A 25,798-nucleotide genomic window follows, 5' to 3' on the forward strand; every position below is an offset into this window, starting at 1 on the left:
TGTGATATGGCTTTGACAACGTCCTATGTGGAATCACTAATAACATCACTGATCCAGTCAAACAAAGGCAGAACATGGAGTTCTGAGTAAACATCCATTGCCTATCTTCTGCAGCTACCGAGCAATAGTCCCAGCAGCATATAAGCTACACAGCCCAGAAGTCTTCATGAATCCTAGGTACTCACATACTATGTTGTTGCTGTGCAGTGTAAGACACTAAATAGAAACTTGTAGAAATATTATAAGACAGGCTCTTAAAATTAATTATAATTCTTGTAATTCAGTTGTTTGCTTCTGAAGACACTCTAAAAAGTGCAAAGGACACCATGTTGTCTCCAGTCTATATTGTAGAAATCTGCTTTGGCAGTAATATTAAAGCAAGGAAAATGCTCTTATTTTGTTGACCACAAAATCCAAGATTTTTGGGTCTCAACAAAAATGGCCAAACACATATAAATGTGTATGCAATTATTTCAAGGTTTTTTGGATGAAACACAAACAATGCAGAGCTAATTTAAAAGGGGTTTCATCTTCTACTTATAACCTAGTACTTATACTTTCAGAATAGAAAACAGATTTATCAGTCCATCTAAGCACAATCTGTACTTTTCACTATAAAAATATAATGGTAACATTTACTTTTCTGGCGGTCAGTTTTCTGTTTGCAGTACAGTTTTTCCATCTTAATCCTTATTAAGTAACCAACAACATGGAAAAATAGTCTTGTGCTTCCTTTGGAGACAACTAAACCAGAACCTGTAACCTATAATAATGCTACTTGGTACCCAATTATTGCAAAGCATCGTTGTCTCTAAATTGTCCACAGAGAAAAATGTAGCAGCTAATGTTCTGTATCAAATAATCTGATCTATGTTAGCAAGTATTCCTGATAGTAAAATGCTGCTGAATTGGGAAAATGTATTCAATACATTTCAAGACCACTTCAATAAACATTCAATTCAGGAGGAAAAAAGCACCAAGAAAAATTGTACTATAGCAATCTTGGCTGGTCTGCTACTATGGCTGAGTCAACATTTCCATTATAAACTCCATTTCTGAAGGTTTTTAAAAACTTATTCAATAAAAACTAACCTCAGGCTGAAACTTGGTATAAAGTGAAATGACCATGTGGTTTCAAATTTGAATAAAATGTGTTTGCATATTTTTAAGTTAGTAAATGGAAAAATAAAACAGGTTTCTCTCATTTCAAATGTTTTATTCCTCTAATACAGGGGTTCTCATCCCTTGGCCCACTTGTGGCCTAATCAGCACACAACCACGGCTCAGGTGACATTCTCAGGGCCATACAGATAGTATCTATATTGTGTGGATGCAGATCACATAAACAAATAGAGAGCCTCATATGCTGCCCACAATTGTAAATAGGTTGAGAAACACTGCTCTAAAGTAAAATTTTGCTTTTTGAAATGTGGACATGGGACCAACTTAATACATGGTAAAATAACTCATTGTTAAGATTAGAAAAGTGACTGCTGCATATCCCTAGAAATTACCCTTGCTAAATGTGTTTTGGTATCAGTATTCTATAGTAATATTGTAACAGTTCCTTTGGAATTGTTATGATGCTCCAAATCCGTGATCCATTAGGAATCCACAGTGGCATGCAATGTAGATTTATAATTTTAGACTGTTAATCAGATTTATTTCAAACAGACAAAAGTTATCAAACTGGGTTGATATTATCCATAGCATCATTTAGGCATTCAAATTTTAACTTACATTTGAAATACACTATAACATAAGGCTTATCTTCACAGCAACAGTTATTTTGGGTTACTCCACTCAAGCTTTACTCTTTTCAGGTTACTAATTACCTAATTATTCTATTCAAGTAGTTAGCCTATCTCAAATGCAAGTGGAATGAAAGTATCCACACTGCAAAACAACATTCCAGCAACACAGAGCGATTTGATTATCAGAGTGACTGGATCAGCATCTGACGAGGAGTTGTACTACAGATGCCTCATCCCCACAGCATTACTAGCTCCAGCATCAGCAGCACTGGAGCTTCTACCCGCTAGCTCAAGTTTAAAGCACCACTTACCTCAAGCTAGATATTTTTGTGTATGGATGGTAGTTGGACTGGGGCAACTCTCAAGTTATAGCTCAAGCAAACAGTGGGAAAGACAAGATTTAGGCCTTGTCTACACTGCCACTTTACAGCGCTGAAACTTTCTTGCTCAGGGGGGTGAAAAAACACCCCCCCCCCCAGAGCACAGCAAGTTTCAGCACTATAAAGCGCCAGTGTACACAGTGCACCAGCGCTGGTAGCTACTGTTACCAGATGTGCCCATTACTTTGGGGTATGCTCATTTATTAGGGTTACTCTTCTGGGGCAGAGGCGGTTCTGTAATGCTATTAATGTACTACTTATGTCACTTGTGTGTTCATATGGAGCTCTTCTCCTTCCTTCTGCAAGTCCCCTCCCAATGGAGCTATCCTGCAGTACCTAGGTTCCCCAGGACTGGGTTCCTCCAACCCTAGAACTAGATGAACACACACACACTAACAGAGCAAGTCTGAGTGGACTGGGTCAATCAGCACCCTCAAGATGATCCCCTTATCTGTCCCTGTACTCAATGGGCTGGGTTAAGCAGCACTTTTCAGCTGTCACCCTCATGTGCCCCTGGGCTCAACAGCCTGGGCTGAGCAGCACTTTCAGCTGCTCACCCCTTATGTGCCGCAGGTTTAACACGTCCCTATCCCACTTTCACGTTACACTTGTACTGATAGTAACCCACTTGATGAGCAAACCCCACAGTATTTTTGGGCACTACAGGGATCTTTAGCTTAGGTAAAAGAAGTGTTGCTGCAGAGTAAATGGGGGAAGCTAAAAACACAAAAGAGTAGAGTTCAGAGAGAGAGAGAGAAGCAACCAGCTTAACCATAAAAGTTATTTATTGAATAATAGTGATAACTACACAAGGAGAGCCTAAACCAACATAAGATACATTATTAAAGGTTAATACCTGAGGTAGAAAGGTGAACAGAGAGAGAGAAAGAGGGGGATCTCACCCTCTCCAGGAGGCTTGAACTGGTCGGGGTTCCCAGGTGATGGTGGTAGCCCAGGGTCCTGAAGGCAGGAGACAGACAGAGCCCCCAGCACGATCAGTCAGGAGAAGATGGAGTCCCAGTGAAACTGATGCATAGTTTGGATCTAAGCATCAGAACACTTACTTGGGCATAGGTAGGGGTTTTTGTAGAGAAAATACAATGGTTCAAGGCAGAACACTAGATTTGTTTATGGGAAAACTGATGACTTAAGGGTTTTCTTTAGGCTAGACAATAGGAGCTGATCACTCTTGGCGATGGGTGGTGTTTTCTTCCAGGGAGCTCGCAAAGAATAAAAGGCTGCTTCAGTATTTTGGATATCAATCAAGGATTTATTACTAGAATTGATCTGGTAACTGCTGAGCTGGGTGTGTGCAGGCGTAGGTTCATTAACATCTGGAGCAGAGATTCCCATGATGCAGTGAGTCCCTGCTTTTCTGATCCCAGAGTTCAGTGCGGTTCTCTGCTCTCCATTCTGTATGCAAATTGAGATGTCTCCCTGTCCCACCTTTCATGCAGATGAGGCTAGGGGAGTTGTCTGTTTTCCATTCTGTATGCTAATGGAGATGTCTGAATCTTGTCACCCTTGTCAGGAGGGATCTAGGTGTGTCTCCCAATGCCCTTCACTGCTCTCTGCAAGTTTTTTTTCTCTGATGGGTTTTGGTTTAAACAGAGGCTGGTTAGGGGGGTGTCTTTCAATGAGTCAGACAGGCTGGATACTGCACCCTGGTTCCCCAAGAACACAGAGCTGACGGATATCACTACTCCCATCCTGGGGGCAGCGCTTTAACATTGCTAGTGAAGACATGCCCTCAGTCTCAGTTCTGACTCATTCTCAGACTAGGGATGGCTGTGCCATTTTAGGACTGGTCTATGCTTAAAAGTTAGGCTGACATAGCTATGGTGCTCAGGGGTGTGAAAAAATCTGTACCTATTCCCCAATGTAGACATGTCTGGAATTCTTCCATCAGCCTAACTACTGCTGCTCAGAGAGGCAGATTATCTATAATCCCTTCGTCGCTGTAAGAAGCCTCTGTTCTACAGTGGCATAGCTGCAGCACCATAGCTGTGCCATTGTAGCAACCATATTGCAGACACAGCCTTAGTTTATGTTAAAGCAAGGACAAAACTAAATATAAAAGATCAAATGTGAGTTAGACAAGGACAAAAAGAATAAAAATGAGACCCCTGAGACATTAACAAACAGAATACAGAGCAAACAGAATACAGAGAAATGTTTTTAGACAAGCATAGCTGCAACATTACTTCATTTTAATTTATGTGACAGAAATAAGTCCATAGCCCAAAAATTGGGACAACCATGTTTTCCCATCAATAAACAAATATGACATGTTAACCAAAGAGCCAAATCCTGTACCTTACTTTGCAACAAGCCTGAGGACATAGGCTTGGCCCATGACTCCCCAAGGGAGTTGGAGTTGTGAGGTGAGGTATCCTACTCCCAGGACTGTGGAGTGGCAGCAGAGCTACTCCTTATCTGCTGCTGTCGTTCACACAGTTGCTCCTATGTGTAGTGCAGCCCCCTTCATTCTATACACACATGCGAATACTTCCGTTGACTTTAGAGCGCTACGATCAGCCCCCAGGGGACAGCTGGTGGGTTCACAAAGTCATGGATCCAATGACCCTTTCCCAAAACTCCTCTGAGCAGTAGGTTACCGAGATCCTATACAGAAATGTGATCATCGGCACATAGAAAGGCAGATGCTCAGCAGATGTAAACTGCCATAGTTCCATTGCCTCCAATGGATTGTAGTCAATGGAGCAATGGCAATTTATGCAGTATGACACTCTACACCAGCTGAGGGTCTGTCTCAGAGGGTGCATATCATCTGTTCAGTCTAGAGCAATCCTGTTCCCCCTTTTGCATCATTACCATGCCATTCCAAAGCATGCAGTGCCCTCTGCACCCATGGAAGAGGTGGCCGATTTTCCCTAGAAGTATGCTGGCACAGCTAAGCAAACCATGAATTACGGCAAAGTAAATCTGTAACTGTCACTCTGCAGTACCAGCTGTGTGTAAGGCCAATGTGAAGTCAGTCCTACTTCCAGGACACATGCTGTACCATGCTGAGTTACAGAATAGTCCTTAACATGAAATTCCATTGGTTCCCCTGCTTTGTGTCATAAGCTTAATAGTGTTATAAACAGCTTGCACAGATTCTGCAGAGATAGTTAAACCAATGTGCATGAATGAATGAATGATCCTCTTAAAAGAGCTAAACCCTATGTACCAAATAGTGAAATACAAAATCTGGTGAAACAATAAAGAAGTTACACGAATTAAAACAGTTGTACACCAATTAATATGTATGTTCTCTATAATGATAGTTCAGACAATACTTCATAATGGTATGACCCAATACCTAAATAGCACTGTGATGGGAGCATTTTAAATCGATAAGATAGAGACAGAGCTTTATTGGGGAGGACTTTGTGGTGGGGGTTTTCTCATAGGCAGATTTTGTGCTTTGCTGGTTGTAGCCTGAAAATTAATTTGTTTGGACAATGAAACAACCCTCCAAAACAAAAAAAAAAGAATTCTCCTCCCACTCCCCACCAGCCCTTGCCAGTCTTGTCTGATCATTTGTACACAGAGCTAGAACTAGATGTTACAAAGCTAATGAATGGTCACAGTGCCATAATCTGTTTAGAAAGAGGTATTCTGAAATGGTCTGAAAGCCAGCCATAGGACTTTATGTATTTGCCCTGTAAACCCACCTCTGTTACTAAAACCATGCTATATTAGATCTGCAGTTCCATCGCAAAATATAGGTGTTGCTCACACTCATAACCAACACTGTGCTACTTTCAAACTTGAGAACCGTGGACATGGGACCAACTTATAACAACAACTCATTGTTAAGGTTACACCCTCACAGCTATCTTCATAGTTGACACTTTTCTTTTCACACTTAGAAGTCCCAAAATATCAGCCCCTTCGATTTTGTCAGCAAAAATGACTGACTGTCTTATGGCAATGTTTAATGCCTTAAATATCATATATATTCTGAGACTTGTGTTAGTTCTTGTCCATAATAAGCATAGTGTACTGGACATACCTTTCAAAGTAACTGTGTAAGTAAATGGTCACTCTGTATTTTCATTTTTCCATAGGAGAACTGCGGTCACTTACAAACCACTTCCCCAAGAATGAGCCAAACCAGTGGTACGGTAGAATTTTAATCATTTTCTGCCATGGAAAACAGAATTTACCCCAACAGTTTTATAATCTGAAGCAGTAGGTTCTCAGATAATAATTTTTTAAAATCCATTGCTCAATAGAGGAGTATATTTTTTCTTACATTACACTTTCTGTAGTCCCTCTAGTGCAGGGGTGGCCAACCTGTGGCTCCTGAACCACATGCAGCTCTTCAGAAGTTAATATGCAGCTCCTTGTATAGGCACCGACTCCAGGGCTGGAGCCACCGGCGCCCAACTTTCCAATGTGCAGAGGGGTGCTCACTGCTCAACCTCTGGCTCTGCCACAGGCCCTGCCCCCACTCCACCCCTTCCCGCCCCCTCCCCTGAGCCTGCCGTGCCTGCTCTTCCCTCTCCCCTCCGAGCCTCCTGCACTCCACGAAACAGCTGATTGGGAGGTGCAGGGACTGAGCGGGAGGGGTTGATCAGCAGGGCAGCCGGTGGGCTGGAGGCGCTGGGAGGAGGGACGGGGGAGCTGATGGGGGGCTGCTGACATATTACTGTGGTTCTTTGGCAATGTACCTCGGTAAATTCTGGCTCCTTCTCAGGCTCAAGTTGGCCACCCCGTTCTAGTGCTTTGTACTCTACAGACAGCCAGAAGGAAGAGCAGAAGTTAACTAGCCAACCCTTGTTTGAGAACTGTGCTAACATTATCAGTAAGTGTGGGAAAGAAGCGAGGAAGAAAACTAAATAGGAACTTCTTGGTCTGTGCACAGCAATTCATTTCTGGGATGAAAAGAAATAGGAAAGGACAAATGAAAAGGGCAAAATTAGTAGGAAAAGAAATTGTATTTTTAAAACTGCTCAGAAGGATTTGCAAACAAAGGAAATGTTTAAAATAAAAAAAAAGAGTGAATTAATGAACAAAAACTCAGTAAGTACATTCTCCACTCTACAGTCCCCCTTTAATTTCACTGCACTAAAATGAATGCTTCATCCCACCTAGTACCCTCACACACAACTTCTCCTGAGGAGAGCATACAAATGAACGCAAAGCGTCATATAAAGTGATATACTGTGGATCAAGGACAGCATATGGTCCTTTATACTGAACTATTTTTGTTGATCCATATTGCAAAACATTGCAATACAACATCACACAGAACAACCAGTGCACGTTTTGGGGATTTTTTAGGACTAATTCATGCCACTTTTTCTTGATATCCTTTCCAATAAGTTTCTGTAGCTCCTAAAGATGATTCAGGACAGTGCTATGTCAGGGTTTTAGCAAAATACTAGATTACCTCGCCATATCTTTACTGGATCACCTGCGTTGGAAGAGAACTCTAATGGGTCTCTTATTCCATATCCTTGCACCACCACAGGACTGATTGCAGTATACTCAGTCACCACTAATAGACGGTGTCTAGTCAAGCCTTAAATATATCCAGCAATGACAATTTCACAACCAGCTTTGGCAGCTCCACTTGTGCAGTTTTAACTAATATTTAACCTGGATCTCCCTGGCTGCAGCTTAAACCTTTTACATTTTAGCTTGTCCATTAAAAAATTAAAACAACTGGCCTTTTTTCTCCTCTTCTATTTTGTCCTAAACAGTTATCGAGTCTCCCCAGTCTCTTTTTCTCTGTATTGAACATGCCCAGCTCTCTTATCCTTTCCTCACACAGCTTAGTTTCCAAACATTTTCTCTTGAGTATTTCTCACCTATATCTCTCTCACATTATAACAAATCAATTTCCTGCTAAGCAACATATCAGCTGTCAACATTCAAATTTTGCAGAAAACATTTGCAAATCATCATTTGGACTTGCTTCTTCTTACTTCACTAATACAAATCTTTTAATTCTTCCTGGTCCTTCTATATGAGAGATACTGTAAGGGAATGCTATTGATTACATTTCCCTTTAATCCAGTTCCAGTGGGTAATGAGTTAAGTGAATGAGTCTTCCAGCCAAGTTAAGGAGGAAAAACAAATTAACACAGTAACTGCTGTACTTCACAAACAATCCCTGGAATACAACTGGAAAATTTTAGGGAAGAAGAGTCCACAAAGAGAAGGCACCAGAAGGAAAATTTGGAAACAGCAAGTATCAGGGATTGGGAGGAAAGGCAGCCATGCAAGGAGGGTGGGTGGGAAGCAAATGTGATTAGGGACTAAGCCCAGGGTCCATCTTTTTGTTGTGTTTCTACAACACCTGGCACAGTGCCTATGACTAGAGTCCCTAGGTGCTACAGTAATACATATAATAAATAACAATCATAAAGATTCAATTGGGCAAGATGCTCAGCAGTCTGGCCCCTATTCAGCAAAGCACTTAAGCACGTGCTTAACTTCAAGACTTGGTTCCATTGCCTTCAAAGAAGGAAAACAGCAAAAGCAGGAAGATTGTTGGAGGCAAAGTGGGCAGCAGTATGAGGAGACGACTCTGGTAGTTGATCTATGACTGACGCTCCCCCTTTATGGGAAGGAAAGAAGAAAAATTGGAAAGAAAGAGAAAGAAGAGATAGAAATGAGGGTGAGAGGGGGAGAAGGAAGGAGGCATATACAGAGGAAGAATACACTGTCTTTGACAGCATTAGCAGAAGGAAGTCACTACCACTTACAAAAACAGAACCTATCCAGGGTTATGTAATCTGAAATAGCATCATTATTGGGCCTTTAGCCAACTGGTTCCTGAGTCTCTGAAAGCAGTCAGGGCTATTGTGTGTGTTACAGTAGTTAATGGGCTCTCTTCAAACCTGGAGTCCACTGGCTCTCCTCTTCCCACTGCTGCCTGCCCTGCTGAACGAGGGTACGGCATTCTTTCCAAAGCCAGGTGGAAGGTCTCTGGAACCAGAGGGAGGGAGGGAACCTGGAGGGAATCTGCAGCAGCACAACACACCCAGTTCCATTCAGACTAGGAGGGACACAGCCACAGTGCCTATAAGTGCCTGATTCAGTGCATCCCCTTTGGGCGGGGTCCTATGGAGTTGACTATAAGTCAAAGCTATCTTCCTGTGATACTAACCCCAAGGAGGTCAGTGGTGGAAATACAGTCTACCCACTCCCTGGAGCGAATGCCCTCCCTGGTGAATCAAACACAATGTTGTACAGAACACTGACGTTTCAGAGCACTATATAAGTGCTAAGTACGATTATAATTTATTTTATTATAGTCAGCTAAAGTAAAGAAAACTTCTGAGTGGAATTTTTACTACCCAGACATTCTGAAGTTATCAGCTCTATTTGCTATATTTAAAATCAATCTCATTACAGCGTGCTTTTGTGTTAGCTTTAACTTTTAAAATTATAAAATGCACTTGTGATACTATAGAAAAAATTCAGTGAATATAATACCATCCAAAACAACTCCTTCCTCCCAACCTGGCAGAAAAAGGCTATTACAAATGACAAATTAGAGGAAGGGGGAGGAAAGGGAAGGAGAAAAAAAACTGCAATAGTAGTATGACATATTGACTCTTTGATATCATTTTACAGGCAAGAACAAGTCAGCATATAAGAGTGACAAGGTCAAGGAGAACTGACCCACTGTCATTTGTGTAACAGGACTGCATGGGAATTACCTGACAATTGTCACAAGCATGACCACACAGCTTTAACTGTATGAGCGTATTATTAGAGGAAAGAACAAAATTACACCCATGCCAGTCTTAAGAGTAAAAAGACGTAAGGCACTAGAATCTGCACCTGTCAGCTTTATTTGGAGGGTTATATTTTTATTTTTACAGCAATTACAAGTGCTCTAAAAAATCCTGAATCTCTCAATAGCTATAATTCGTTTGGAGAGGAATACATGAATTCTTGCATTCCTGTGAAAACTCGCACTTATTCTGGGCCTAATATTGTGGCCCTTACATGATTAACATTTGCTCCCATGAGTAATCACAATGACACCAATGGAACTAATGTCATGAGTATTATTCATCCTGGTATAGCATCCAGGAAAACAGGGTCCCAATCCTGATTGGGGATCTGAGCGCTACTGTAATCACAGAATCACAGAAATGTAGGGCTGGAAGGGACCTCGAGAACTCTTCTAGTCCAGGCCCCCAGCACTTAGGCACAACCAAATAAACCTAGACCATCCCTGCCCAACCCATACTTAAAAATGACCAATGATGGGAATTCCACAACCTCCCTTGGAAGCCTATTCCAGTGTTTAACAACCCTTATAGTTAGAAAGTTTTTCTAATGTGTAGCCTAAATCTCCCTTGCCGCAGATTAAGCCTATTACTTCTTATTCTACCTTCAGTGGGCATGGAGAACAACAGATCACGTCCTCTTTATAACAGCAACTGAAGTTTCCTGGGGTGATCATTAGTAATTCGATCCACATACAATATCTACTTTAGGTATTTCAAAACTTAGACGTAAGGATACCTACTAGTAAATATTTTTTCCCCAAACATCTATGGGCAGGTCGTCAAGTGAATCTGAGCAAACTCAGTACACAGCGGCAAAGAACACAGATGGATTTCCATCACCTTTCTGTCCCGTCACCCAATCCCAGTCATTCCAAGGGCCCTTCCAGTGGCCCAGCATCACCAGCTTGCAGCACAGTTTGGCCATGCCAAGGAAAAGCACCATCCTACTCCAACATCAGGGCAGGAACAGAAGACGTACAGCCGGTGCAGCGGGCAGAGGGGTGGCTCTACACTAGTCCCCTACTCAAGGCTCTTCCTATTAGCTGCTGAGCACCCCCAACTCCACTTTCAGTGGGAAAAAAGTGCTTAGCACGTGGCAGGAGCAGGCCCTGGGATTCAGTGCAATTATGCCATGCCCATAGCTCTGCAATCCTCTACATTCCTGTCTGTCCTCACATGGTTGTATTTAATTGATTACAAGGACAGAGATAGGATAGCTGTACTTTGTAAGCGCTAAAGGGAGCTGCACAGCAGATTGTCCGCTCATCCATAATGCAGGACCACAACCTATAAAAGGCTTATGCTCAAACTACTATCAATCTCGCCAAAGGTAAAATATTTATTTAACTACTGCAGCAGAAGCCAAATCCTCACAATATCAGGCTTTTCATTTGAAAAGCCAGGAAGTTAGAAAATGATTTATAAAGGCTATGCTGATGACTAAAAATTCATAAGCAACTCCGTGTCTGGTTTCAGTCTTGTACAGTCAGGGGACAGGGAGAAGGGGTGGTTGGATGAGGCAGGGGTCCCGGGGGCACAGGCAGGAAGGAGAGGGGGGGTTGGATGGGGTGGCAGGGGGCGGTTAGGGGCAGGGGTCCGGGAGCGGTCAGGGGACAGGAAGTGGGGGGGTGGATGGGACAGGGGTCCCGGGGGGGCCGTCAGGGAACAGGGCGGGTTGGATGGGGCAGGAGTCCTGTGGGGGGTGGATAGGAGGTGGGGGCCAGGCCACAACCCCCTCCCCTAACCGGCCCTCCATACAATTTCCGAAATCCGATGCGGCCCTCAGGCCAAAAAGTTTGCCCACCCCTGATATAGAGAATCCCCTTTAATAAATCCTCCCCTAAGAGATGTCTCCGTCCAAACTGTGTGCTCCTCTGCACCTGTCAGCTTTCCCCCCAGCCCTTAGTTTAAAAACTGTTCTAAGACCTTTTCAATTTTACATGCCAGCAATCTGGTTCCATTTTGGTTTAGGTGGAGCCCATCCTTCCTGCATAGACTCCCTCTTTCCCAAAAGGTTCCCCAGTTCCTAATAAACCTAAATCTTCCTCCCAACACCATTTTCTCACTCATACATTAAGACTCCGCACTTCTGCCTGTCTATCTGGCCCTTCCCTTGGAACAAGAAGCATTTCAGAGATTGCTACCATGGAGATCCTGGATTTTAGTCTCTTACTTAGAAGCCTAAATTTGGCCTCCGGGATGTCTCTCTTACCTTTCCCTGTGTCATTGGTCCTTACCTATATCATGACCACCAGCTCCTCCCCAGCATTGTACATAAGCCTTTCTAGATATCTCGAGCGATCTGCAATCTTTGCACCCAGCAGGCTATTCACTATGCAGTTCTCCCAATCATCACAAACCCACCTCTCTATATTTCTAATGATCAAGTCCCCCATTAATATTACCTGTCTCTTCCTAATACCTGGGGCTGTCTCCCCTGGAGAGGTATCCTCAGTGCGAGGGGATACCATGACATCATCTGAATGATGCACTACATTGCATTAACCACTACTCAGCTCCAAGGTCCCTCCACTTGCTAATCCTTCAAACAACACCTTTATTGCTTTTTCTCATGCTGCCCATCACAGCTTTTGGGAAAAGCTGCCTGTAAACACCCACAACACTAACTGATTGTCCCATTTTTTGACAGGCGGACTAAGGTTAGACATGCCACCATGACTGTATACACAGAAATGGGAGGAAAAGGACAGGAGAACAAAGGAAGCCTCAAGATGTAGAAAGCATAGATGATTCTATGCACTGAACTCTTGAAGTCCATGGAATTTTTGTGTGTTGAGGAACTGCAAAATTAGGGTTTGATCCTGAAACATTAAAGTTAATGAGAGTTAATGGGAGTTTTTCCACTGAGTTGAATGGGAGCAGGATTGAGCCATTAGTCCCTAAATGTCACCCTAGTGCTGGCAACAAAAGTGGTGCTAAGAAAGTGTTTGCAGATGGTTAGTGAATACTTTAAAATGCAGGCATTTTTTAAAAAAAATATATTAGATGTTACTTTTTTACTTCTAAGTTTATAAACTTTAAAAAGTTTCAGTGAACATTATAATTTCAGTTAGCCATGATTGTTTGTGATAAGGAGATTTAAAGCAACTTATTAAGTTCTACTTGATAGCCACTGACTGCAACAATAACCAGAAGTCCCATGATTTGTAAGGATATCAACTCGGACAATAACAATACTTAGCCTCTATACTGTAAGTTCTTCAGGGCAGAGACTGTCCATTACTGTGTGTCTGTAACAATACCCAGCACAATGAGGCCCTAATCTTGTTTGGGGCCTCTAGGCCTTATTGTAATAGCAATCATTTTAAAAATATTATTATTAATTGAGCACTTTTCATCTGTAGTGTTCAAAGCAGAGAAGGAAAGTAAGTGTCTTTATCACCATTTTACATATGGGGAAACTGAGGTACAGGCAGGTGAACTGACTTTGAGCAGAGCAGGTCAGGGGCAAAGCCAGAAATAGAACCCTGATGTCTGGACTGCCAATCTACTGCCCTGCATAATGCCATATGCTTTTAAACATCATTAATAATGTAATACTAGAGGAAACAACCAGAAATCTGCAAACACATCATAAGCAAACATTTTCCTATAGATTAGTTTAGAACAGTAGGTTTTTGAAATGTATAAATAATTTTAAAATGCTTTCCTGGCTTCAAAGAGTATTGTATTTGTTATCTAAATGAACAGATGACAGATATAACCATTCAGAATCAGTCACTTACCTTGAAGCCTTTGCATAACATCGGCAATATGCCTGGGTGATCTCCCCGCTAGCCTGGAGGAGGCCATGGTCTCTTTGCAGCAAGAATGCTTTCAGTGACAGAATCTCCACACCAAGCTGCAGACCTCAACAGGATAGAGAGTTTGGACTACTTCCTTTTAGAAAACGTCACTTAGCTTGAGCACAGCATGCCTATGATGAGTCACAGCAGCTTCTCCCCCAATGAAAGCACAGTACTCGCTTGCAATGATTGTGCTACAGAACTGTCCTTCCTTCATCAGACCTCAGAAGCCTGAAAAAAGAAAGATGTGGGCTTTAGAGAAACCTGCACCAGTTCCTGTAAAACTAAGACCCATAATCTTATTAGCTATTCTAACACATAAAAGAGTGGCATGCATGGCATATATTGTATTGCTCAAGCCAGAGACACAATTAATGCTGAAAGCCTGGTTGGCAAGCACTACTTCAACTGAAAGTACACAAACAAATGATTAAAGTCAACTGAAAACATGCCAAACATTGATACTTTTTATGACAGGATTGAGTATGCTGTTTCAGAAGGCTACGGTACATCAAATATTAAAATAGTATTGCATCTAAAGGAAGAAATATAAAGTCCCTGGTAAAACTGAAATAGTTTAAAACTATCACTATATTTCATTGCATTAAAAAAGAACAGGTAATAACTTTTTGATCAGGATAAAATGTTAATCCCTAGTTCTACTAGGTTACTGTCCATAATCTGAAATGTCTCACTTTGCCTATTATATTTTTTTAATCACAGTAGTAATGTACAGTAAAGTTGCTTTTTTGGTCACTTGGCATAACATTTAAAGTGTAATTAACATTACAGGTCCTTAATTCACCACTGTTACTCAAGTTTTATGCTAGTGTAACTCTACTGAAATCAATGGAGTTACATCAGTGTAAAACTGCCCTGTTACAGCAGCACCTTGGGCCTCCAAAGTGCTACCATAAAACAATATCCTGACTTCTGAACAGCAAGAAAAAATTGGACTTCCAGGGGGGTTAGTTCCTCAGTGGAAGAGAAATGAGTGGCTACAGACCTAGAACATTCCTTTCTACCTTGTTTTATGCATAGTGCACACAAAGGGCCAGGGCCCTCCCTCCCCCCGACACAGTTGAACATATGGCCTGGGAGTGGGTGGGAAAAGTAGCTGTAGTACACTTTTTTGTACTCCCCGATCCTGGAGCCAAAATGCCCACTGCCCGAACAGAGAGCAGCCGTTAGACTTTCTACATCAGGCAGTCTAGAATGTTCCTGCAGGGTCTGCACCACCATCTGAGGATTGTAAAAGCACATCATGCTCCAGTTCCATCCTCATCATGTCCCCTTCTGCCCTTGAAATACTCCCTACACCCTTATGTCCAGGGAATCCCGGTCTGCCATTTTAGGCAGTTCTTGGTCCTCTTTGCACTGCCAGAGCAGTACAAAGTAGACAGAGCAGGGAGTCAGGATCCAGCCCATTGTTCTTATTCACAGTGCTGTGCTCAAAATCTCATACCAAAGAGTGTATGATTCTGCAGACCTAATTCTCCTCTTAATCCTAACAGTTTTACATCAGTGTGAGTCCACTGACTTCAGTGGCATTGTTTCTGATTGCACCTGTTTCAGTGAGAGGATAATCAGGCTCTGCAGCACTATCTGTATGTTATATCTGTGCCAACACTAAGGAAGTGTGAAACGGGTTCAGCTGGAACAGATTTGCTAACATTTTGAACAGTAATTTAGACAAGGTGCAGGCATTTTTTATTGCATGCAGCTGGAGGTGCTCCTGTGCAGGGCTAGCTGACACAGTATTAAAAACGCCTCCCGACTGTCTACTCTCCAACTACAAACATAAGTAATACCCTGACAGCTGCACCTGTACCACATGTATTATTATCTCTTACAGCAAATAGTCAAATGCTGGTGTTGATCAATGGATGGTTCTGGCCAGAGAGAAGCATGGCCAGAGCAATTCTGGGATGCATCAATTCAGGTCACACACTGTGGCAGAGCCCATTCTGGTGCTCCTTACAAAAATTAAAGCTACCCTTCCCTAACAAAACCCACAAGGTAGTTTGGTAATGGAAACAGTGCTTGCCCTCCCCCAAAAAGTTAAATCCCCTTTGAAGTACAGTGGATTGTGCTGGTGAAAATAGTTGCAATTTGCAGCTCTCTCCTCCAGTTGCAGTGAACCTACTCCACCAAACCGAGTCAAGGATGCACAGAATTATTCAGCCCTCTTAATGATTAACTTTGAGTATCTATATGTGCAGCATATCAGCTTATTCAATGAGTGGTCCAAAGATAGCCACATCAATTTAATGCACTGTATTTTTATTTTTCAAAGAACTAGTCTTAGTTTTGATGTCAACAACAGAGTTCTTTTTCCCTACTGATGCAATAAAAATATTATTTTCTTAAAATACTTGTATGAACTGGGTCTGGATGATCATTTATTAACCCACTCAAAACATGTGGAGCTAGATCCTCAGCTGGTATAAATCGGTGAAGCACCACTGAAGTTAATGTTGGTTTAGACCAGTTGAGGAAGATACTTACTCCTTAGTAAATTCCAATTCCAATGTAAAATAATCTAGACTATGGTGCAGTGCATATATATTTAGATTTCCCTTACACGTACTGTTTTCTCTGCATAAAATGTACAGGTTGAGCCAGTTCACCTTTATAAATGGGAGTGTAGCAATTAATAAATTATCTTACTGAGAATAAAGAGTGAGTGCTGTGTAGTGAGAATTCATGGCCCTAAATCATAATTTGAAAGCTCCTTTGTAAGCAGTGGGAAGTGATTCTAATATAAAGAGGAGGAACTAAGCTGCAACAGATGGGGAAAGAAAACGGTATTAGACACGGAAACAACAGCATCACCACAGTCACCTCATCAACCAGAAAGAACCATAGGAACATATAGTAGGCATTACCAACACAGATTAAAGCAATATTCTTTGTAGTCTAGTATCGCGTCTCCAGCAGTGACTATCACCTGATGCTTCAAAGGAAGATAAAAACCAAAACCCAAAATGCACATAGTTTTGCAGTGTAATGGGGAGTATATTTTTTCCTCACCTCCCACAGGCAATCAGTTTATATCTCAAGACATAAGATTTGTTTGTTGTTCTAACAATGTTTTACTCTTTAGAGTTGCAAATACTATTAAAATTCCATTACACTAAACATATTTACAGCACTTACAGAAAAACATTTCATTATAAAAAACTAGCAGGTTTTCCCATTGTGTATCAGCCATATGTATTAAAAACTTGAAAGAATACATTTTCAAAACATTGCATAGATTTGTAACTATTTGGAGTCCTTGTCTTTAATGGCAATTGCATGACTTAAAACAGCAATACTTTAGAAAATTAGCTCTAAATACGAGCATTTCTATAAAACTTAGACTGAAGTACCCAGTAGTCTGCAAGCTGCTCTAGGTTTTAGCATTCTACAGGTGACTAAAGCCTTATTTTTGTTACATTATTATTGTTATGCCATATTATTAATTACATTTACTTGTTGACAGAGATATACAGTAGAACCTCACACTTACGAACACCTGACAAATGGAGATTGTTCATAACTTTGAACAAAATGTTATGGTTGTTTTTTCAAAAGTTTACAACTGAACATTGATTTAATACAGCTTTGAAACTTTACTATGCAGAAGAAAAATGCTGTTTTAACTATCCTAATTTAAATTAAACAAGCTCAGAAACAGTTTCCTTATCTTGTCAAATCTTTTATTTTAATCTTTTCCTTTATTTTTTTAGTAGTTTATGTTTAACGCAGTACTGTAGTGTATTTGCTTTGGGGTATTTTTTGGCTCTGCTGCTGCCTGATTGCATACTTCCAGTTCCAAATGAGGTGTGTGGTTGACTGATGAGTTTGTAACTCTGGTGTTCATAACTCTGAGGTTCTACTGTACAGAGACTAAGGATATGAGATAAAAATGAACAAGTATACTTAACATTGTAATAAACGTTCATCTCATTTAAAGACATCATTGCCATCTGCCTGGGCACATGCGTGGCCTAGTGTGATTTTAAAATAAAAATAAAAGATGAATAGTCAATTTCTGCCCTCAGATAAAAGCACAAACCCCAGTAAAGTCAATGGCAGTTGTGCATGTCAACCCAAGAACAGAAATCGGCTCTTGCATGGCACTGGTTTTAAACTCTGTAGAATATGTTACTTTTTCTGCAAATGTAAGAAAAGGGAAATCTTATCTCATGTAGAGAACACTAGTACCAAATCTCTCATGTTACATTTTTCATGAGAAGACCTAAATTATTTCACAACACTAAGAAACATGTTAGCTGTACTTAAAAACAGGCCACTGAATGAAAATAAACAAGTTTCCGTTTATTGGTAGACCTGGACCAAGCACTAGGAGATCTCATGGTATCTCATTCTTCTATTCTTTAGAGTTATAAAACATGTGATAACTAATGAATATGTGATAGTCTTAAAAAACCATGCAGAATCTTCTGCACGCTATACTTAATTTCAGTATCCAATCTAACACTCTCGTTGATGACAGAAAAGGTGTTTCCTGGTTGAAAAATGGGAAACAGCAAAATACGTGTCTGTCTTTTGGTCAAAAAAACTATATTTTGAGAAGCTGTAGTGTTTGCTCTTTTACATGGAGTACCATTTCACACTAATTCACACACTATTTAAGGAGTGCATTCAAGAAATCTCCGCCCCTTTCAAATGAGCAATCTTTGGCCCGCCTATAAATTGATCCTGCTGCCTTCTTAGGCCTCAATTAATTTTTTAAAAATGTTGGTAGATGGCTTAATTCATTCATCTTTGTAAAAATGCTTCCAGGGCCTTAGATAAGAGGAACCATAGAAGTAAAAAGTACCTTTTGTTATTATTATGTTTATATTGGAAGAGAAAAATGCTTACATCCACACGAGCATACAAAAGTATCTTTATAGTATTTATAGTATGTAGTGCACTGTGAATTACAATTATTGTTAGTAATAATAAATCCATTTGGTAGAGGGTTACTAACCCAACAGAATACAAATTCATAGTTATGTTACAGTATTGTAGAAAGAGGAAGGGAATAGCAGAAATATGCAAATGACAGGATGAACACTTAACTAAAAAAAGAAAGTATTGTTTTTTATTATTATTTTGATATTACTAATCATGCGCTGTGTATCACAATGTTCGTAGTGCTCAGCTACTGGTCACTGGATCTGGCCACTGGTCATCAGAATGTGTAAACAACAGTCAATAGCTGACTTAAGCTAACAAGATATATACCTGGTGCAAACAGATTTAAAATGTCCACACAGGGCTTTATTAAAATGATTTAAAAACTGGTTTTGGTTAAACTGGTGCTAGTTTTGTGTGTTGACAAGGATACAGTTGGGATTACAACTCAGGAGGTCCTGACCTCCAGTCCCGTGCCAATATCTTAAATTATGCTCCCTCGGGAAGAAAGTTTAATAAAGCAGCCAGATATGCTCTTATATAGCCCAAAGCGCTCAGCTACAGCCGTAGCAACTACACTGTACTAAGTCTGTTTCAAGGAGAAAATTTAAACCTGAAAAGCAATAGTATAACAGTGTTTCAAGCAGAGATACCATTTGGTTTTTAATCTTGTGAATAAAAGAAAGAAATCGCTATTGGACCACATTTAAATTGCAAATCTGTACTTGTTTGCTAATGCATTGTACAATACAACCAGCTTATGTGCGCTGCTGCTCTCCCAAAATCCGCTGGGTCTTAAACATACACCGCATAAGATCATGGAAAAAACATCAGTTTGGCTCTGGAAAGTGTTCAGATACTGCTGTTCCCAACTCCCATCCCTGTCACTTTGTACTTCCTTTTTTCTACATCAGGGATTGCTTTCGGAAAAAGAAGATGAAGGAAGATGTAAATGTTGACCTTTCAAAAAGGACGCTATATAGAGACATTCAAACAGGACGCTGGGTTCTAAGCTATTGTAAATGTCTCCACTCCAAAACTGAAAGAATTAATATTGGAAAATGGTCAGGTTTTTTTCCCTGAAAAAGCAAGTGAAGTACCCACCCTGGAGCTTCAGATGCTTCTTGTTCTGGCAGTTATATTTCTGCATGCTTTTGCACTTTAAAACATAATGTTGAGGGCTTATAAATTGAACATATGGGGGGTCTGGGGTGAGAGGTCATATTTAACGTAAGCTGTATGTTTGGCATTTTAGAATATGGCATATTCATCATGCAAATGCCCTGTACCTTACTCTGCAGACTGTAAAATGATCAGTGAGGCTCTAGTCCTGCAAGCATATAGGGATGTGCTTAACTTTAAGTGTCTGAACAGTCCCACTAATTTCAGTGCATTGTTTCAAGTTAAGCACCTGTATAAACATTTGTAGGAAGGAGATCTAAAACGTGAATTTGCTTTTTATATTTTCTGTGAAGCCAGGAAAAATATAATAACACTAAGGTGCCTACCTTCTCGGATGGGTATGTACTCAGGCTGCTAGCCCCTCCCACAGCTTGCGCCATGGCTACTCTTTTATTTTTAGCACACTAGCTCAATCAGAGGTAGCATGGGTATGTCTACTCAAGCTGGAAATTTTCCCTCCAGCGGGAAGTGTAGACTTATCTTTCCGCAACTTTAACTCTTAACTGTTCCATTCACACAGAAAAACACTAAAATTCTTGATCAGTCCTGAGACTTCCAAGCAAAAAGGGGCACATGGCCTACGGTGATAAAGACTCCCTTTCCTGTTCAAAAGAAAGAACATTCATAGTAGGGGTTTTCTTTGACACTAGGTGCCAATACTAATGTAACTCAGCTTAACTCCACTGAAGTCAATGGGCTGTAGCAATTTATGCTAGAAAGAGAACTAGTCCTAGTGAAGTATCCTTTAATGAGTCAAGTTCAAATTTTAATAAACTAAAATAAATACCCCATCCTGATGTATATTCATGATTATGAAAACTCTTGAGTACAGTCTATTTAAATTGTAACAGTCTGAAGCACAACTACCATTTATTAAAACAATTAATTTATTAACTGGAAAATGTGCAGAGCTGGTGATGAAAAGGAAAGTATGGATTGCCTGCATTCAAGAGACCAAATGGAAGGCAGCGAAGAGAAGAGGTACTGGGGAAGGCTATTATCCATTATACTATGGAATTTTGAATAAGATAAATGGAGCTTTAGACAAAGTGATGCGGGAATGTGCAGTGGTTGTGGATAGGATAAGTCACAGGATAATTTTCATTATGTTAGCTCTTGAAAACATCCCCCTAAACGTTGTATGTGCATAACCCCAAGTAGGATGGGAGGAACAAGAAAAAGAGAATTTCTGGCGGGGAAATGGACACTGTTGTACAAAAAATGATAAAGAATGAAAGAGTGACTCCACTGATAAATCTTAATGTCTACATGGAGAGCGACAGTAAATGCTTCAAAAAGGTAGCATGGCAGGCATGGGTCTGGACACAGAAACAAGGAAGGAGAAACTATCTTATAGTACTCGCAGACATATAATTTAGTAGTCAATACATTCTTCACTAAGAAGGAAGAACATTAGATCAGAATAGTAGTAGGAGGTAGTAGATGGTTTATCAGGGAGTAATCTGATCTGAAGAACATCAAAAACGTGTAAGAGCATCCCTGGGGAAAGCAGTGCAACTCAATATAGAATGCTAGTTCTTGACTATGGGTACATAGTGAATATGTGAAGAATATGGTCCAAAGCAATAAAGAAAATGAAGCACTGGAAGCTTAATGAAGTTAACAAGGGGTTTAAAATGAACATGTTGGAGATCTATTTAGAAGAGTTAAGAGAAAATACAAATCAATGACGGAAGCATACTGCAAGCAAAATTCCAGAATGTGCAAAGAGTCTGCTTGATGAAACAAAAGCAAGAGCCTTCCTCCTTCCCCCCCAACCCACCCCCATCACATCTGATGGTGGAATGAGTAAGTTTGAGAGGTTGTGGAGAAAAAGAACAAGCATTTTTAACTTTGGCAAGCAATGCTCCAACAGTCAGATTTTCAGCAGTATAAAAAAAGTCAAAAGAGGTGGCAGTCGCTACGGCTAAAGCCATGGAAGGCTTATATGACTGTCTTGAAACATAGGAGGGTGAGAAGGAAATATATAGACTGGCAAAGACCTACAAGAAAACTAAAGACATTGGTGAGATCAAAATAATTACACTGAAAGTGCAAATACATTGATCAATGAGAACCAGATTAAGGAAGAGGGGAGAAATTACGTTCAAATGTTTATGAATGAGGAGACTCCAAGAGAACCATGCTACACGATGAAACCAAACCACGGTCTGCTGGCACCAGTCCTAGAAGAAGCTGCAGAACCAACAAACAAAAATAAGAAAGCTCTCAGCCCCAATGGCTTAGCAGCAGGAGTATGGAAGTGCCTGGGTCAAATAGGTGTGAACATATTGACACAACTGTTTAATTCCATCATGAGGATTGAGAAGACAGCTAATGCCTGAGAAAAATACTGGTACTGATGTGCTCTAAGAGAAAAAGAGACATACAAGAAGTGTAACTACCTTGGCATTAAACTTATGAGCCACAGGATGAAGATTTCAGAGAAAGTTATTAAGAAGAGACTATGAAGAAAAGCAAAAGGTCAGTAACAATCAGTTTGGATTCGTTCCAGGCAAGTCAACAATAGATGTTATTGCTGCATTAAGATTTCCCTATATTTTTCCACAAGCAAAAGGGGAAAACCTTGGACATAGTATTCATCCATCTTCAGACAGCTGATGACCACGTTGTGAGAGAAATCATCTGGTAGTGTCTGAGAATGAAACAGATACTTGAAGGCTATATTAGAGTCATCCACAACATGTACAAAAAGAAAAGGAGTACTTGTGGCACCTTAGAGACTAACCAATTTATCTGAGCATAAGCTTTCGTGAGCTACAGCTCACTTCATCGGATGCATTCAGTGGAGAATACAGAGGGGAGATTTATACACATAGAGAACATGAAACAATGGGTGTTTATCACTACAAAGGTTTTCTCTCCCCCCACCCCACTCTCGTGCTGTTACCACCGTTAGGAGGCCACGTAGAGAAACCCAGCAATTTCTTGTAAGAGTTGGAGTGCATCAAGGCTCAGCATCACACCCCTTTCTGTTCACATTGGTGCTTGATTTACAGAAAACATGCAGCAAGAGTAGCTCTCAGGTGCATGCTTTCTGCAGAAGATGCAGTGCTCGTGGGGGAGAGCAAAGAGGGAGTGGTAGAAGATTTAGAGAGATGGAGGTATCTATTTGAAAGAAATGGCATGGAAATCAGTGACACAAAACAGAGTATATGATCGACAGATTTGATGATGCATTTCAGAAAGACAATGAGACTAAGTCTGGGGGAGCCAATCACAACCCAGAGGTACAGAAATTCAAGCACCTAGGTTTGACAGGATAATGGTGTACTCAACAATGAACTTATATGTAGAACAGGAAAGGCATGGACTAAATGGAGAGAAGTGTGTGGAGTGATCTGCAATAGGAAAATGCCTATCAAATTGAAAAGCAAGACCTATAAGACAGTAATTAGGCCTGCACTTTTGTATGGCTCTGAATGCTAGGCACCAAGGAAGAGCCAGAAGTAGATCCTAAATACAGTGGAAATGAAAATGTTAAGATGGATGCTTGGAGTTACCGGAATGGACCATATTCAGAACAAACCATCTAAGGGAAGTGTGAAAGTGGTACCAATTATAAAAAAGCGGAAGGAATCCAGGCTTAGGTGGTTTGGACATGAGAAAAGGAGATGAGAAGAATACAGGAAATAGAGTGAAGGATTGGAAGACCAAAAACTAGATGGATGAATGCTATACAAAAGGATCTCATTAGCTGCAAAGTTTCCAAGGAACTGCTTCAAGACAGACTGGAATGGAGAAGAAGGACTCGAAGAGATGACCCCATATAGATGGAAACAAATGCTAGAAAAAGAAGAGGAGATTTAATTTAAATACAAATCATACATGACTTTGAGCACTTCAGTGATTAATGTCCATCCAGTTGTATTTCATAGCGAATGGTATAAAATGGAATTGCAGCTGATTTAGTCAGTCTGAAGACAACATATTAAAAATTAAGACCATAAATGAAAAGAAATCCAGGAAAGCAGAGACAATCTTTCAAACTTCACATTTGGGCATGATCTGTTTGATTTTTGGACAGCAGTTCCTCTTTTCTTTAAGACATTTTATTAAAGAGTGTTTCAAATATCCACAAAATAATGAAGAGGTGGTTGCTGTCAGAAATAGTGAACATCTCCAAAAATTACAATATTATACTCATAAAACATTGTGACATATAATTCACCACTTAAGGTTAAGTACAACAATCAATAAAGTATTTCTATTATTCATAATTAAGTCAACATAGCACCCAGACAGATGAAAGTAACATTTAAATATAGTTTAGCAACATTTTGTTATATAGACCTGAAGGGTTAAAACGCATCTTAGCCTTTGTGAAAATGATTCTCAGAGAGCACTCAAAATTGATTATCATCAATACTACAACAGAAAAATACGTCCTTTCTGGGTTTCTTTTGGACAACAGCCTCAGCACTTGCAAGGTTCTGGTAGGCACCCTGAAACAACATACAACCTCCCCACAAATCACACAGGAAGATTATGAGCCCCTTACTGACACTGCTGTGCAGTTAATCACAGGAGTAGTCTCACTGACATCAACTGGATAACTCATGAGTATCTGCTCACACAATCTGGGCCGTAACAGCAGGCTCTGAGAATAGTTCAAACAAGCACTTCTCCCACTATTAATACTGTAACCACTAGTATCACTAGAGGAGAAATCATCACGCCTCAATGTCAAAATCCTAGAAACAGCCTTGACTGCTAATATTTCAGATCTGGTATCCTTCAAAGTTTTTACACACACTCACACAGACACAGACACACACACCCCAGCGCATTTTTGTTGGAATTTTTGTTGCAATATTCTTGCCCTTAATGCATCACCATTCTGTACAGCCCAAGCTGACAAGTCACTGACAAGTCTGACAAGTCACTGTTTCTAGGTGAAATATATATTGCTCTGTAGTGCATGTCAGGAATGGATGCTATTGTAACATTTGTGTGTTCAGTTCCATAGCCTTTGGTGCATATCCCCCCCCCCCCACACACACACACACACACACACCCGCTCCCTGGGGTAAGGGCCTGATCTATAAAATCCATTGAAGTCCATGGGAAGTCACTGATTTCACTGGGTTTTGGTTCAGCCCAAAGAACAGTTTCTGTGGTGGGGTGCTCTGCCTCATAGGGTTTGATTACAATACCATATTTTCCTGTTCAGAATCAAATACATTATTCTTAACCCCACCAATAGCCCACAGACCGCTGTCCCTGGTTCCTGCACGGCCCTGAGGCAGAAGGAGGGCTGCCCCTAACGGAAATGACACTGTAGAAACTGAGCCATCTTCACACAGGACGCAGCGACCCAACGGGCGCCCATCCTCGGGAGGGCAAGCCTGCCGGGCGGCGCGGCGCGGCGCGGGCTGCCGGCTTGCTCCGAACGCCGCCGGCTTCCCCGGCCAGCCCCGTACCTCTCTCCCGCAGCGCTCCGCTCCTCTGCGGCCGCCCTCGCCGAGTCCCGGGGCTGTGTCTGCAGGGCTGACAGGAAGCCCCCGGCTGCCTGGTTACCGAGTGCAACAATCCGACACACGCTCCGTCCGTACACACGCGCGGCGGCACCTAGCAGCGGCCACCTCCTCTCTCCCTCCTCCTGCAGTCAAACCATGCGGCCGGAGCCTCCCTCCTTCCCCCGTCACCGCGGGCTTCTCGCCGCCGTTGCAAGGGGGAAGCAGGTGTGTGTGAAGGGGGAGGGCTATGTGGCCCCTTTGCGTCCCTCCTGTCCAGGCTCTGGCCCCTCCCCGCCGCTACTCGCAGTGCATCGCTCCGGGGATGCGCTGTGTAAGAGTGGGAGAGGCGAAGTGTCTGTAGGCGATGCAGGATTTCCCTGCTCAGAGAGCCCCCACACACACACACACACCCCACCACCACCACCAGCAGCACACACGCGCGCGCTAGCCCGCCCCCTTGCAGTGTTTCCCAGGCAGCGGCTGGGCTGTCATTTGTCCCCAGCCTTCTCTCTGTCCCCT

At 41.4% G+C, this 25,798-nt stretch overlaps 1 protein-coding gene across 1 annotated transcript in view; it reads right to left on the reverse strand.

The window, feature by feature from the left end:
* The window catches only part of SYNE1 (spectrin repeat containing nuclear envelope protein 1), a 493,953-nt gene extending 468,381 nt beyond the window's left edge, over positions 1-25,572 (reverse strand). The window contains exons 1-2 of the mRNA XM_074948627.1: positions 25,244-25,572; positions 13,647-13,937 (exon numbers count right to left, since the gene is read on the reverse strand). Coding sequence (XP_074804728.1) covers positions 13,647-13,713 — 67 coding nt within the window. The 5' untranslated portion in view covers positions 13,714-13,937; positions 25,244-25,572. The remainder of the gene's footprint in view (positions 1-13,646; positions 13,938-25,243) is intronic.
* Positions 25,573-25,798: the final 226 nt, after the last annotated feature.

Source organism: Natator depressus, chromosome 3, assembly GCF_965152275.1.
Source record: "Natator depressus isolate rNatDep1 chromosome 3, rNatDep2.hap1, whole genome shotgun sequence".
Classification (NCBI taxonomy): domain Eukaryota; kingdom Metazoa; phylum Chordata; order Testudines; family Cheloniidae; genus Natator; species Natator depressus.